Source organism: Poecile atricapillus, chromosome 5, assembly GCF_030490865.1.
Source record: "Poecile atricapillus isolate bPoeAtr1 chromosome 5, bPoeAtr1.hap1, whole genome shotgun sequence".
NCBI classification, from domain to species: domain Eukaryota; kingdom Metazoa; phylum Chordata; class Aves; order Passeriformes; family Paridae; genus Poecile; species Poecile atricapillus.
The window spans coordinates 13,127,357-13,143,591 of NC_081253.1; the positions used below are offsets into that span (position 1 = coordinate 13,127,357).

Genomic DNA, 16,235 nt, shown 5'->3' on the forward strand with positions numbered 1-16,235 from the left:
GGATATTTCTTGGATATTTCTCCTGCCACATGAACAAGAGGAGGTATTGGTGTATTCCCCTTGTTTAATAAACAGGGAGTGAACACTGAGTGACTGGTAAAAGGGTAGAAATGAAATTTATCAAAGAAGAGGCAGATACAGAAAGGAAGGATATCAGGGTCTTCACCATTAAGGCAAATTTTGCTTTCATTGAGAAGAAAATGTGCCACAGTGAATGCAAGAGTTAGAAAGCTGGTGAGTTTGAGATGACTAATAACTATAGGTGTAATAAAGCCTCCACTCATAGCTAAGGCTTTGAAACACCTTCAGTGGCAACCATCATCGTGATTTTGAATAACGTCCAGATACACTAAAACTAAATGAACAACTGAGTTTTCCCAAAATCCAGGGTACTCAGATCTGTAATTGATGATGAGCCACAGTTTTTGTCTGAACAGCTTTAATAGTAATTAATAAATTTACTCTAATAAAAATATTTCTGGCAAAAAGCCCTTAAACATGACATTATTTACATAATTTCCTGCAACAAACAGCTGCGTAGTCCTCCACTCTGGTCATAACTTCTCAGTTGTAGTGCTCCTGCACCCAAACATTCACAAATCTTAAGGCAATGCCTGGCATTTATGATACAAAGGAGATTATGGAAGAGGTGTGTCTCACAAGGGTGATTTGAAAACCAATATTATAACCGGGGTCCAGATCCTGCAGTCAGATCCATATTTGGTGACCACTGGGATGTGTTGCAGGATGGGGCTCATATTTACTGATAGCTTTTAATTAGTCTGCATAATTCATTTCCACATCTGTTTTCCTATAAACAAGCCACTAATTAGTTCTGTGAGTCAGTTAAAAAGTGTGGCACCAATGTGCCAGAGAGTTTAAAGAGACATTGAAAACATGTGAAACACAGTCAATTTAAGTTTAATTATTTTTTAAAAGGAAAGCATGAAACACCCCTCCCCATTTTTAATTTCCTCCTTTTGAACTCCTCCACTAATTTCAGAATACACAGTTGCGAGGTTGTGAGTGAGTCAAAGACTTGTGTCTTCCACAGAAAATCCACTCTGGTTTAAGATTTCTGATATACTCTACTACTTATCTTTACTCAAGTGGTAGTTCTGGAAGTACTGCTAGCCTTCTAACACTTGATCACTCACCTAAAAATGTCAAGTTAATAGCATAATTTTCTCAGTACTCCATCCTCATGACCTAATGCAGGAAAGCAATACTTTAAGTGTTGCTTAGTATTAAGTACTAAGTTCCTAGTTCTTGGGCCAAATTCTTATATAATTGGTATGGAGAAGATGAGATGTTTCTGACTGGGATCAGAAAACATGAATGGGAGACCCTTGCTCTCCCCATCTGCCGAGGGAAATGAGGGGAGCTCACCACCTTCACAAACAGGCCTGCTCAGACACAGGGGTGTCTGTGCTTTTGTACAAAGCTCTCCTGTGTGGTCAGTTTAATACCCCACCAGGACCTGTGTAAGGGAAAGCAGACACTTCATGAGGATGAGTTAGCTTTGTCTGACTGCCACCCCTAATTTCCAAAATCTCATTCTGCTCAGATACAAGTGCAGAGCAACTGGGTCAGGTCTTTGCATGAGCAAAGATGAAACCTTGGCGTGTTCAGATGTGTTAGATGTCAAAAATTAAACACTTGTAGAGCTCATTAGGCTTTTAAGTTCCTCCTAAGTCTTAGTTTTGCCTGACTAAATCCTTCATTGACTCTGACTGAAAGCCTTGGTGCTTGTTATCCTTCCTGTTTAACCTTGCGTCACTTGTGTCACTTGTAACAACAGAAACTGAAATAATTAGTGAATTTTTAAATGTGGACTTTTGCTTTCCAAACTGACTACCCCTTTAAAGATAAGATGTCCCCCTGACACCTCTCTGATATAGTTAGTGCCTAATAGCTACGCACAATGTCTTTTCTCCACCCTCCTTGCTTTTTAAAATGAGGCTTACAGCACGCCAGCAATTTAAACTTCCGCTCTCCGTTGGCAAGTCAGGATGGCTTTGGTGAACAGTCTGTTTCTTCTGATTATTCCTTGCCACTGTGAGGGATTATGGCTGAGCACCAGCGGCTTTCGAGCACCAGCGGCTTCCCCCTCCCCAACCCAAAGGCTTGACCCAAACACACTCTCCTTGCAGATTACAGCGGAATCGCTAATGCAATTTTGGCCTGACTTTGGTGCAGCACTCTATTGCTGTGGGGTGACGCGGCAGCAAAGCAGCAAGGTTAGAGCTCGGCAGTGCTGAAGCCGGAGTCCCTGTGCCCAGGTGTGCCTTTCCCCTCCCGGCTCCGAGCGCTCCGGCGCGCACCCCGCCAGGGGAGAGCAGAATGCATGGCCAGCTCCAGTGTCCTGCACGCCCCTCGGGAAGATAATCCCGGCCCGGTCAGCTGCTGAGCAGTCGGGTAATCAGTCAGTCAATCAGACAGGAAATCTGATTTTTGCAAGCCTCACCCAGCCGGGAGTTGGGTTCAGCCCAAGGGTGCGGGTCCGGGTCCGCTAACGAGAGTTCCCCGTGTCTCTTCTGGAAGCCCTGGGGCCACCTCTGGGCGCCTTCCGGGAGGGCCAGGGAGGGAAGCTCTGGACCAGGCTTGATGGAAGAGCGGATAGAGCATCAGTCCCGTCCGAGGCTCATCCCCCCTCCCTGGACGTGAGGCTGAGCCTCGGCAGCGGGGCTGGGGCTCGTCGGGCTGTGTCGGCTCTGGACATGCCAGGGTATCATGTATATTTTATGTATGTGTATATAACATATATATTCATAAGCAAACAAACATCTGAGCCGGGGATCTTTAAAATGTTCCAGCCATAGCGGTACCCAAAGGAGAGGAGAGCGGTGGGGGGGGGGGGGGGAGAAGAAGATTTTAATTTTTTTTTTTTTTCCTCCAGGCATCTGATTTACTCCGTGACTCTGATGCTTATCAACAACGCGTGAAGATTGCAGCAAGGATCCTCCCTGGAAGGCGAGGAGGAGCAACTTCCAGGGGGCTGGGAGGAGGTGGAGTGCAGCGCGGCTCTCGCCTATAAGGAGGTGCCCAGAGAGCGGCTGGTGCTTCCCACCCAGCCGCCGCTCGCAAGGTGAATCACCGCGGCGGCAGCCGGGGCAGCGGGCTCGGCTCGGGCACTGCCGCCGGCGTCCGGAGCGGCTCCTCCAAGGGCTGCGAAGAGTACCCCGGGCGGCCCCGGCTTCCCATCACCCGGACTGCTTGGATGCTGTATGGAGTAAATGAGCGGAGGCAGAGCGAGCGCACAGAGGCTGAGAGGCGCTCGGAGACCGGGACCAGGGGAGACAGGCGGGCGGCTGGTTTCCCCCTCCGGGGCTGAAGATGGATTCCCGAGCCCTAGGGGGCTTCACTCTGCTGCTCTTCACTTTATGGCATCTGGGATTAGCTGCAACAAATTGTGAGTAAGGGGAGTGCAAGGAGTTGCCTGGGGTTGGGGCGGGGGCAGGAGGAAGAGATGGGATATAACTCCCGGAAAAAGGGGGTTATCGCGCCGTGACCTCTGAGAAACTTAGCTCGGCTCCGCTTTGCTGATGGAGCTCAGAAATGCAAAGTTGTGGCCAGATGTAGGGACTGCTCTCCACCGTCCTGCCGGTGTGGACGTGGGAGTGAACCGGAGGCGCTGGAGCCTGCGAGGAGCCGCTTGGGGTTTTCCGCACGCTTTGTTGTCCTTCCGCTGGCCGCATCTTTTTGCGGTCAGTGGCCGCTGTCGCCCTGCCTCGGCTGCGGGCCACCGGCCGGGACGGGGCCGGGGTCGCGGCTCTGCCTGGCGGGGAGGGTCGGTCCTTTCCGCAAGGGCCGGGGGTTTCTGCGATTTTGCGGGCGCAGCCTGGCTCCAGCCTGGCGGAGCAGCGCCGGTGGCACCGAGCATCTTCTCCTGGCCCGGCGGTACCGTCGGTTCCCCGGGCGCTTCCCACGGGCGCGGCTGTGTCCCGGGGCGTGGTGCCCCAGCATTTCCTGGCTGGGAAATCGCCGTTCGCTCTTTTTTTTCCCCAGGGAGATCCGCTCCTAAGTTCGCCGCGTATCTCTGCCGGCCCTGCGGGCTCGGTCCCCGCAGGCAGGAGCATCCCCTGCTGCCGGGCTTTGCGGTGCTCCGGCGGGCAGGCGGCGGCTCTACGGGCGCGCTCGGACGAACCCGGTGCAGCCGGGGGCCGGCGGTGCGGCGAGTCCCGGAGCCCAGAGCAGGCGATGATGCTCCGTGGGCTGCTCCCCGGGGCCGGGCTGGGAGCGGGGCTGGGAGCGGGGCTGGGAGCGGGGCTGGCAGCGGGGCTCCCGCTCCGGCCTCCCCCGCGGCCCGTCGGGCGGAGCGGGGCGGGCGGGGGCGCGGCGGCCGCCAGAGGGCGCTGTTGTCCCGCCGGCGGCGCTGCCCCGGCCGAGCCCCGCGGGCAGCGCTGTCCGTCCGTCTGTCTGTCCGTCCGTCCGTCTGTCTGTCTGTCCGTCCGTCTGTCCGCCCCCGCCCAACAGCCCGGCCCGCCCTCTCTCCTCTTTCTTCTCTTTCCCTACATAGATATTTTCCTCCTCTATCTTCTTTAATTTCCAGTCAATTAAATCACGGTTAATATGTTTTAATAACGCTCGCGAATACTAAATGGCAGGCGATTTAAGGCTGAGGCTTGCCATTACGGATGCGGCCATAAAGTTAATTCCTAACACTTAAAAAGAAACTCCGCGTTAATGAGTTTTACTATTTCACGGGTGACAGTTTAATTTCACAGTGCCAATAAACATTTCCATTGAATATGCGCTGCTCCCTAAATATTTAGGAGTCAATCTTAAAGCATGATGATCAATGGTTTTATTATACTGTACAGATTTTACTTATTCATTGAGCAATGAATTAGCATGGAATCAGCTGTAAGTGCTTTCCCAGGAGCTGAGTGAAGGAGTCTGTGAATCCGTAATAGCTGCAAGTTCCCTAGAAACCTCGTTAGATTCGCATGTGAAGATCTGTGTGTGCTTGCACGGACCTCAATAATTGAACCCAGTATGAAAATTCATCACCTTCTTAAATAAATCATCTCCTTATGTTGGAGCTCAGGGAAGCTGCACTCTTCCTCAGTTTTGGGCCAAGAAAGCTTATACGCGGGCTAAAATATTGAAGCGGTATCCTGAAATATAGTCAAGTAGCTGTATGAAAATGCTATTGCTTTAGAGCATTACTGAGCTTCCAGGTACCCAGTAACCAAGAAAAAAACCAAAAAAAACCACATCCCACATATGAGAAGCTTCAGTGTAAGTGACTGTCAGAAGCCTCTATCTGAAAGCCCAGGTGCAAATGGGAAAGGATTGGTTCTGCACCTTCCTCCATTTGAATACTTTGGCCAAAGGAACTGCATTCAGATGCCAGTACTGGTATGCTCACAATGACTCCAGCAGGTTTGTTTCTGACAGATTTTGTGAACGAGAACAGAACTGGGGACAGTATTTATAGCTGAAAAGGACTACACTTGGGGGTGGGGGACAAAGTGCAGCTCATTTAATTTTCTTCCTACTATCTAATATGTCTTTGTTTTCTTTTCCTTGCTTCAAAATTATAAAACTCTTAAAAATATTCTTTTCTCATTTATTTAATTTGCTGTAAAATAGAAATTATTAAAATTTTTTTCTCACTTAATTTACTGTAAAATAAAAGTCCTGAGTAAGTAAAAATCTTCTCCGCCACTGAGATATTTGACTCTAATTTTCTCTTTGGTAATAGGTTTTAATTAAAGAAAGAATTGTTGAAGAAACTGCTTTGAAACAGAGCTACAGGCTAGGGGTCAGTAGACATCATTAGAAAGATCAGAATTGCCAAATGCTAATAAAACATTAGAAATTCCTCCCACTTTGCATTTTGCAATATTTTATTAAATTAGGTAAATAGAGTGGCAATAGAATTTCTCCCCAGGATACTAATTACTGGAAAATGAATAAATAGCCATGTATGTAACACTGGAAATGTTTTGCATATGATGTTTGGGAGAACTGAAACTTCAACATTTATCAGATAGACAAGGAGACACAAAGCCTTGCCTGATATATAATGAATTAGTTGCCCTTTAGCAGCACATTCTGTGATCTGAAAACATTAATAGCTTTGGGGAGTCTAGACTTGTTGTTGAGCCTTTTTTTTTTTTTTTTTTTCCCATACCTTTTTGATTTTAAAGTTGGAAGGAGGGAGCAGTAGTAAAAAAATGAAAGGAAATATGAACTCATGTTTTTCTTAAGCACTTTACTATATTGTTTCAGGGCTAGTGTGCAGCTGCAGAAGAGAATTGCAGGTGCCATTAGTGATCTTCCACCCAATTTAGTGTTATGTATCTTAAAAATGTCCCCTATTGCTATTTTACAGCTTATGCCTCTCTTCCCCCTTACCTGTGTCTTTCTTGACTGACTTTTCACACATGGCCTGAAAGATGAAGCAAATTAAATCACCTCAAGGTCAAGTGGCACCTTTTAAATCCCATTGCAAAAGTTACTTTCAAATTATTATATGTTTCAGTTCCAGAACACGGATGCCTCTGCCACCTTACAGCATCACTAACATATATTATCCCTTTTCACCAGCACTTATTAGCTGATCAGGAGACTTTCAACATAACCTTTCACATAAACCAAGCCATAAGTGTCAGTCAAAGCTGCAGAAATTCAGTGTGTAGTAGAATGAGACCTTTTACTGAAGTTCTTGCAGAAATACATGGTTAATGTACATGGTCCATTGCTCTACAGTAGATTTCCATGTGGCCTTACAGGATACATCTGTCTTTAATAATTCTGTTCAGTTAAAAACAGGCAATGTGTGTTGTTTTTTTTTTTAATTTATTTTGTAAAAACTGAAGAAAATGTAATTTTTATTGGACGTAGAAGTTATATGTATAATTAATTTATTTATTGTAGGCAACCAGTGTTCACTCTGATTTTAGCCTTCCTTTCTCTGCAGTGGTGATAATTGCACAGGAGTCAGACAAGTATAAGTGAAAACTTACAGGAGCAAATCTGACTCTGGGTATGTGAGGCCATCAAGATCAAGTGTGTGTTTGGGATTTGTGTAAGAGCACAAATGAGACCTGTTGAGTCAAGTGTGGCAAAGGCAAGAGGTCTCTTAAACAGTGACCTTCCTATCCCTGTGGTCAGAAATGCTAAGTTTGAAAAGCTGTGCTGAAATAGATAGAATATTGATTGTCAGTTTGTGCCTCACGTGCTTGCAGGCTGAGTAGAGAGCATCAGACAAATCTCTGGCTTTTCCTCTGCTTCCAGTACTTAAAAATTCTTAACAAGAGCATAATATTCAGACATGCTTTCCTCCTCTTAGTTTCATATGGAGGAGGGGGAAAACACAAATGTTAGCCTTTTCATGCCTTCAGATGTATCAATGGAGGAATGGTACAAAACAATAAGATTTCCTGAGAGAAAAGCTGTGTATGACCCACAGCTGATTGGTGCCTCCTTTGCATTTCTGTCAGTATCTAACTTTCAGTCCCTTTGGCTCAGTCAGCACTCCTTGGCTGTGAATCAGTCTCAAGATGGTCTTTCCCTGGACTACAATGGTCTTTGGATTCTGCATCCACCAGGCAGATGGCATTGCCAGCTACAGGAATCCATCCAGGGTTATTATCTCAGAATCCAATACATTATCTACTTGGACATTTTATTCTTTTTTTTTTTTTTTTTTTCCCTGTTAATGTTTTGCAAATGCAGCAGGTTTCTCCTTATAAATTAACACCAAGAACAAATTGTTTTCAAATGTGCTTTGTACATTTGTACAAAGTATAGACTTCAAGTGGAAAATATGGTGGGTAGAGCAACCTTCTTGTGGAGCTCTCCCTGCACAGGGCATGTGGAAGCTTCTGCCAGCCCTCCAGTCCTTGTAGGACTAGTGAAGTTTTTTTTTTAAGTGCTGTAATCATTCTTTTACCAATGGGAAACTGAAGGTGTGTATATAAACAAGAGATAAATGTGCAATCAATGTGTGACTCTAAGTAGCTAAAATAAAGCCTTAGGGGTCAATTGAGTTGATCCCATATGGCATGTTCATGTCCCATTCTCTCTTGTTAATTCATATTCATATTTTCTATATGTAGTAGTTTCTAAATCCATAGACTACTCCTCATTTCCTCTTCCCCTCCTTCTCCTTTCTCTGCTGCTATTTGAAGCAAGTGGAGTTTGGATATCTGAATACTGAAATGAATAAGAATCTGAAGGCAGTGGTGGGAGCGTGAGGCGGCATTTATTTATTTTTAGCCCCCAAAAATGGATTTTCTGTAGATGTTACAGGTTTCAGCTCTATTGGAAAACTTGAATTTCAGTCTTACCTACCCCCTTCTCTGAAAGAGACACAAGAAGGGGAGAAACAGAGGACTGAAAGTCTGTTTGCCAGTTCACACGTCGGGCTCTCTATCTCCTTCCCCTTTGCCTGCCAGCTTCCAGAGTCCTACCAAGTGTGCAAATGTTCTGGAGCTGTCTGTGCAGGGCACCAGGTAACCTGCTGTGCTTTTTTCTTTTTTTTTTTTTTGAATACTAAATTTTTTGAATACTAAAGAACTCTGTGCTGGTTCTCCACTCTCAGAATTAGGGGAATGGTATCCTGGTCCTCTAGCATCCACTTTTCCAGTCAGCTGTGGCCTTACTGATACATGTGCTGGCTCTGTACGATGTGGCTCCTGCTGGACTCGTCTTCTGGGTCTGTGCATAAGAGGAAAGAACTTGTAGATCTGTATGAACATTTTCCTTCTGCTTTCAGCAAAGTCTTTAAGAAACATGAACTGCTTTCTTTTTGCTTTTAACTAAGCTCCCTCTACTCAAACCAAGAGAAAGGGAAGAGAATAATATAATTGTGATATAATAAATGTTTAAAATTACAAGCAATTCTTGACGACTTTGAAAGCATCACTTGGTAAGGAAGGAAGCATCAGCAGACATATTGTCATATCTGTAGAGTTAGAGAAAAACAAGATTTTAAATTTCTTTTTGTACACAGTGCTGGGTTGATAAAATTGATTATTTACTTCCTTGTATTAATGTTGTTACTGATTTTTTATTTTTTTTAATTGCCCTGTGTAGCTTCTCTTGGTCTAGTAATGCCATTTGTTCACTAGATGAGTGCAACTGATGTTTTAAATGATGAAAGCAATTCAATATAGAAATTAGAGGGGAAAAAAATTATGGTAAAACACAGATTTACTTATTTTTAATTATTTTCTCTGTTAGAGCAGTTAAAAAAAATAGTTCATAGTGTGATGATCTAACTGCCCTTCTACAAAGTATTTCAATATATGCCTAAAATATTTAATACTTCAGCTGCTATTTTCTCCAAGGAAAAAAGAGGCAGCTTAGTGAAAGAGAGGGCTTGAAGCCATTTGTAAATGTCATGAGGGATTTTGCTTGATCGGTATTCCAGGGGAGGAGTCCCGTTTTTCTGGTTGTGTTTTTCCTTTAAACTTTCCTCTTTCTCTGCAAACATATTCTTGCATACATATGCTGGAACTTTGTCCATTTCCTGCAGAACTTTGTGCCTAGAGATTATCAGTACAGGTTCAGAATAAAGCAGTGGAAGTCTGTATGAACCTACCTATCTACAGTACTAAATGGGCATTAGAGTACTGGTCCATTCACTGTGTTCCATTTTGTAACCTGTGAATTAGAGGCCTGCAGAGTTAAATTTTTGTGTTTTTGAATGTAGAGTGGTAGTACTTAAACTGAAATTAAGGTACAGAGCACAAAGAGGTAATGACAGGTTTTATTTTACCCAGTGTTTCTCTACTGTAATAAAGACCTCACTGGTCTCCAACCTTGCATTCTCTAGTGCAACACCAGGATCTCAAGTTGTGCAGTCCTTAAATAACCCAGTTACCATGAGTGTGCTGCAGCCAGGACAACATGATGAATTCATGGACATCTGTGATAAAAAAAATTTCTTCTATGGCAGAAGTTGCCTCTGGAAATAATTTTGGAGGAGAGATGCTTGTCTACTCTTTTTCAAACACTGTATATGAAGTTGGAGACTTTCTCCTGGTTGAGAATAAGATTTTAGTGTTAGAAAGAAAAGTCAAGAAATTATTCACAAAACAGAGCTGGGCCCTTGGTCTCTATCAGTGGCAGTCATCATTTGTCCTCATTTTGCAAATGCTGAGTCAGAGAGGACTCAGGCTTGGAATCAGACCCCTGTGTGCTGATGTGTAGCAGGCAGGAGGAAGCTTCCAGGGAGCCCTCAGTTTGAGCCTGATTGAAACAGGCTTTGGATAACAGCAGCTCAGCAATTTGTTTTGTTATGAATGGTGATTATCCAAGTAAGTAAATTTAAAGTGGCATCCAGCACTGCTGTGACTCATGATCTGGAGGGTGTTTCAGCTCCAGGATTGTGCTGTGTTGGGACAGGGCAGCCCAGATTCCTGACCATAGAGACTGGTTTATCAGTGAGTTGGATGTAGGTGCTTGAGGCTTGGTGGGAAGTCTCTGTGACTCCCTCCTGTCATAGTCAGCATCAAACACGTTGCACCAGTGATAAACTTGTAAGATGCCTACACTGTTCCCATGCTGGACAATACAACTCCAAATTTGAGGTTAAGGGGTATTTTTTATGAGCATCACTGTCAGGTGAATTCCTAAGAGCAGTAACAAGAAAAAGATAACTTTGTAATTGCTCAGTGAACACCATTCAAGACTATAAAAGGCTTTTAGTAGCTGGTGTTAATGTACTCTTTTTCCAAACTGTTAATTGCCTGGGATCTGTGATATCTTTATGGCATAAAGAGCACTGAGTTGCAGTGGGACACACGGCATTCCGTTCAGCTTGGTACTTGGAAATACTCAAAAGATATTCAGCAACAACCATAGGAGTGGAAGCTGCAGAGAATGACTGGTATCATTCTGAGGAATGTTTCTCTTTTGACATTAGTAATTAGGGTTCAGCACAGAGCCCCAGCTCATGAAACAGAATGGTGTTCAGTGCTAACCACTGTGGCACTGCAGCAATTGGACTGGGAAAGAAACAAATGTGTTTTTCTTCTCGCTTTTATTGTGTGTCTTGAGAAAGATTGAGCATTGACCCTTAGGAATTCTGGGGCATAAATTTTTCTTCTAAAACTATTCAGTGCACTGTGTTGCCAATAAAGTGGTAAATAATAATAATAATTTTCAAATGGGTAGAATCCTCTCTTTGTTCCCAGCGGGGCAATAAGGAGTTGATAAATGCTGTACTGCCTGGATAAGAATTGGCTTGTTCCATTTACTGCTCTAAATGGTGAAGCATTGTTCCTCAATGACAATGGTTCTTCACTGATGACAGCTCGTCAGCACTTCAGGAACAGAGACAAATGCCTTGTGATCTATGCCACCAGTGCCACATCTGTAGTCATTCCCATATAATAGTTCAGTGATGTCTTTATGTTTGGGCATCAATTGCCCCCACTTAGGATGCAGATACTGAGCCACTGCTCTCTGTCCTCCTCCTAGGTCATAAAAACAACCTGCTGATCATTAATATATAATTTTCTTCCTTCCCTTCATGCAAATTTGTCGCTGGAGCAGGAGGGGAAATGGCATGTTCTAACTGGAGAATATGTGTTGTGTCTATAAAATTATGCATAAGGAATGGAGCAGGAAAAGGAGTCTGGGGTGTGCAGGCAAAGAGAGGAGGTCACAAAGAATGTTCTTCCAGTTTCCTGTTACCAGCAGCAGCTTCCCAATGCACTCAGAGAAGAGGTCTAAATTAATGGTCCAAGTGAGTCATCAGTGAACCCTTAGTGGGAACACGTTCATTTGTAGTAATCAGGCTTGATTTATGAATAGGACAAAAGGGACCAAATAAGCTATGAAAATGCATGTTGTAGATGTTTTTCCCCCTGATGAATAATTCATCCACTTCTAGTATCCATGAAAACAAAAACACTGTGCGCATAAAAACCCATTAAAAAAGTTAATCCCACAAATGGCTGAACACGGAGAAAATCAGCTTTTGTTTTAAAAGGTAGATTTTCTCAAATCTTCTCTAATTTGATTTGCCAGTGGGGTATAATTTAAGTCAAACAAGTTAGCAGCATTACTTGCTATATAAAGGTCTAAATATTTAATAGATTTTGATAAACGCCTGCCCCCCAGGATAAAGAGCTGAGGAACGCTCATTTTCCACAGTGCAGAGGGTAAGCTAAACCAAATAGAAATGGCAAACAGAATGAAAAGGGAGCTTCTGTTCATAGGATATGGTCCTCCAAACCTGGCCTTGGGAGAACTTGCAGAGCACCCACATAATCCTATAAATAATCTTAAATCTAAATAATTCTGCAGAAATTACCTCAAATGAGAATGATGGAGGCTTTTTAGTAACTGTAAAACAGTTTCGTGGTCCCCCCATGCCTGTGAAAATGCCTACAGTGATGAACCTGTCTTAGGCAGAGCACATGCTCTGGAGCATGCAGGATGTTGTGTACTCTCATGACCTTGGTGGCCATCTGCCCGTGGCAGTGGGAAGGGGAGTATCAGTGCCCCTACAGGCACTGGTGCTTCAGAGGAGCTCAGGTGCTCTGTGTAAAGCTACAGAGGAAGTCTCTGAAAAAACAGACTATGAACTTGGGTATGTTGGATTCTAGGTGAGCTCTTTACCCCTAGGCTGCCCAGCCCCTGGTGCATGTCAACATGAAACAGAGCATCAGAAAGAAGGGATCCTTCTCAGAACCTTACACAGGAAGAACAGTGCCATTGGATTGCTTCCTAACTGCCCTCAAAAGTTCAGAGGAGTTGCTTTGTGTTGTTTTACTATTTTTTAATTTTGTAGAAAAATAGTTTGCATTTTAATTTTAGAGGAAGAACTTCCTTCATCAACCCTGAGGAAGATTAAAAAGCTATGGCATTTTTCACAGAGACTGTTTGTTTGGAAAAGAAAATGAAAATTTGATGAATTTCAATCAGATGTAGCTTGCAGCATTCAAATATTTATGGATTATCAAATTCCCTTTTCCCAGCTCTGCTTCTTAAGTACGGAGCTCATCTTATATGTAATATTAATTCTCATTATTCTTAGACAGTTATTCACTGAATTCTTGTGCAGACTCCGTTCATCTAGGACCTGGTCTAAATTTCAAGAAAATGAAGGGAATGACTTGTACTTGAATTTTAGATCATCTTTTCCTCAGAAGCCTGTTCATTCAGCATGCAGGTCCTTGTTATTGTTCTCCTGCAAAGTTTATTTTCCTTAAAATCTGTCTGGCAATGTATGCAATACGAGTTGTGCTTGTGAGAAGAAGTACCTTTTTTTCCTGATGATTGCTGTTCCTTTTGAGCACCTCATTTAAGAAGGAGGTGACCTGTTCTATTGTCATATTCTGTGCCACACTTGTATCCAACTTATTGGCAGTATAATTAGTTAAAGCTGCACATCCTTTTGCACACTTCTTTGCATTTTTTATCAACATTTGCTCTGTTTTCTGAACCCTCCTCTTCTGTTGAGTTGAATGCACTCCACTGCAATACATAGGATTACACTGTGATAACAGCATTTTACAAGCAGTACAGAAAATATTTTAGGTGTTCAGAAAAGCTGATAGTCTAAAGGTATTTCTTCCAAGCAAGTATGAGCTCATGATGCTGATGCTCCTGGGTCCATAGATGAGAATTTGTTCCTAGAAAACATATAACCAGCTTTTTGTTAGTAACATTAGGTATATGTGCTCGCTAAATTACTAACATTAAACATTTTAACTGTAAAATAAGGTTTTAATTTTTTTTATTGCAAATCATGAACTATTTTAATTTTGAAATCTACACTTGGTAGCTGGTCCCGTTTCCTGGGGCCTCCCCCAGGGAGACTGCACATGAGTCAAAGCAGTCTCTTTACTGCTCCATTAGGAGTTGGCACTACAAACTCCTTTACATGCCCACATTCATAACCAAGTGCTTGCAAAAGCCCAGATTGTTCCTCAGACAAGCAGCGGAGATGTGCTTTTCATCTGTGCTTTTGCTTAGGAGCTGTGGCTGGCTTTGTCAGACGAGGCCAGCCTGTATGAAGGAACTTGCCTCCTTTCTTGAGACCTCAGCAGAAGAACTGGAGAAAATACCTGCTCGCGAAACACAAGCCATTTTTCCACTTAAGCTTCTAAGGAGGTGGTGTCAACTGCCATGACTCATCCCATTTCATCACAAATAGTGTTATTTCACTTTCCTTGACAGCCTTGTTCTCCCATTGGGTCCAGGCATTAATGGCTTCTGTGAATTAAATAAGGGAAGTCCTGATTTGAAAACCTTTCTCTAATAGCAAGCAGACAATGAGTCAGAGCTATGAGAGAACAGATTTTCCTCCTACCTTCTCCATCTTGCAGCCATCCTAACCTTAGTAGAATATGATTTATAGAGCTTGGGTTTTTTTCAATTTCATCTAATTAGCACAGGCACTGAGGTCAGTATTCTAACACCTGACAGAATTTACCAGGGTACACCACAATTACAAGTGCAATTATCTGTTTTTCTGCTGCACTGAAAATGTAGCATGTGAAAATTAACATAAATCCCCTAACTGTTAGGATGAAAGTGTGGGTGTTAGGGAAGAGGCACCTTCTTCAAATTTGAAAGGCCTGGGCTTGATGCTTGACTTTTTGAAAGCTTTCCCAGGCATCGTTAGGTGATGTGCTTAATTGTTTTGAGCTTGAGTTTACCCTTTCTGTTTCATTAGGGCTAAATGTTCATGTGTATGCAGACTTTCACCTGCCAACATGGGTTGGAGAAAGAGGTTTTTATGCTGGGCAGTAACTTAATATAAGCAATAATGCTTCTTTTAAAATTATCAACTGTATCCATGAATCTGAGCCATTATGATTGTGCAGGCCCGCTCTAGTGGGGTCAGCATGCATCAGCTTTTACAGAGTCTTTGTGTAAATCTGCAATTGTGAAGTCTTCAGTGTGAGAGCTATGGGCTCGTTGGCTGACAACCAGGAAAAGAAAACCCCTTTTCTGTGCGGTGTGTCCTTCCAGTTGTTTCTGTGTGGCATGCAGGTAGAGCTGACTTACATCTCGCCACAAGAGCGTGGAAGTTTGCACCAAGTTGCTTGCCCGGGTACTAAGCTAAAATTGTGTGAAGAAAATGATACATTCATATTACATTGAAGAATAGTATCAGTTAAATATAATTATGAAGTACTGTCCTAAGATAGTCAACAGACTTGCACAAGAAAAGGGCTATCCCTTTTGTTTCTTACATTAAGGGAAGCTGTAATCTTAGAGGAAATTCAGAGCAGATCTATAAAGTCATATTCAAGCTAAGCTTTGTAAATTCAAAGACAGGCACTTATTTCAGCGTTCAGGCAGGGAGAAAAACAGCTCACAGCTGGAAATGCCTGTTCTTCTCTTCCACGAGATGCACAGAGAAGGGTAATTGATTTAGACTCCTTCAGGACAGGAATGGGTTTTCTGTGTTAGTAAGTGTGAAGCACAAGGTCTTTATCCTAGTGGGGGGAACTCTTCATGCCAGTGATAACAGCAAAGTCTCTGCTCTGAAGGCTCCATATGAATGCAAATGTATTTTCTGCTTCTTTGGCAAATTTGTATGTCACTGTCTGGTGGCAGTCTTTAATAGCTGTTTGATGAGAACATCCAACTTTGTAGTCTGGAACAAGTAAGCTGAATGTTCAACTCTCAAGGAATGAGAAGTTTTTTTGGAATAGTCCTTAACTAAGGACTTACTAAGAAACGGGAAACTCGCTAAGCTGATATTGAAGGTAAGAGTTCAGTCGTTCTTAGATATCCATCATCCATACATTTGTATTTTCTTCAGCTAGGAAATGATGGTGATGGAGAAGCCCTCCTCCTTTCCATGCCTGTAACCTACTTTTAAGTTTTTTTAATAAACATATGAAAGGAGACAGGAATAATTAATGATACTCCAAAGCATTATATCAATCAGTAAGTCCATGTATTTCATTGAGGCCATTCTTGTATGAAGCACAGTGCCAAAAAGGCTCTGAGGCTATCACCAGTGTGTTTAAAGCCAAATGCAGCCGTGTGATTATCCCACTCCATGATAGTTTTGTCAGAATGATTCAAAACTGCTTCCGGTAATATTCTTATATGTACTAAAAAATAAATCTTGTGCTTGTACTTAGTGTGTGATGTGCAATGTGCACAGAACACATTGCCTTGCTTCATTCACTGAAGTGACCAAGAAGATCTGAACAAAGTGAAACAGCCCTCAGTTATGCAAATGAACCATGCTTAGAGTGAATCTGCCTATATTAAGCCAGAAATCTGATTTATTTTTTTTT

The 16,235-nt window shown here is 43.1% G+C and overlaps 1 protein-coding gene across 1 annotated transcript in view; it reads left to right on the plus strand.

Annotated features, from left to right (window-relative positions):
• The first annotated feature begins 3,174 nt into the window (after window positions 1-3,174).
• The window catches only part of CNTNAP5 (contactin associated protein family member 5), a 269,482-nt gene continuing 256,421 nt past the window's right edge, over window positions 3,175-16,235 (plus strand). The window contains exon 1 of the mRNA XM_058839980.1: window positions 3,175-3,412. Coding sequence (XP_058695963.1) covers window positions 3,337-3,412 — 76 coding nt within the window. The 5' untranslated portion in view covers window positions 3,175-3,336. The remainder of the gene's footprint in view (window positions 3,413-16,235) is intronic.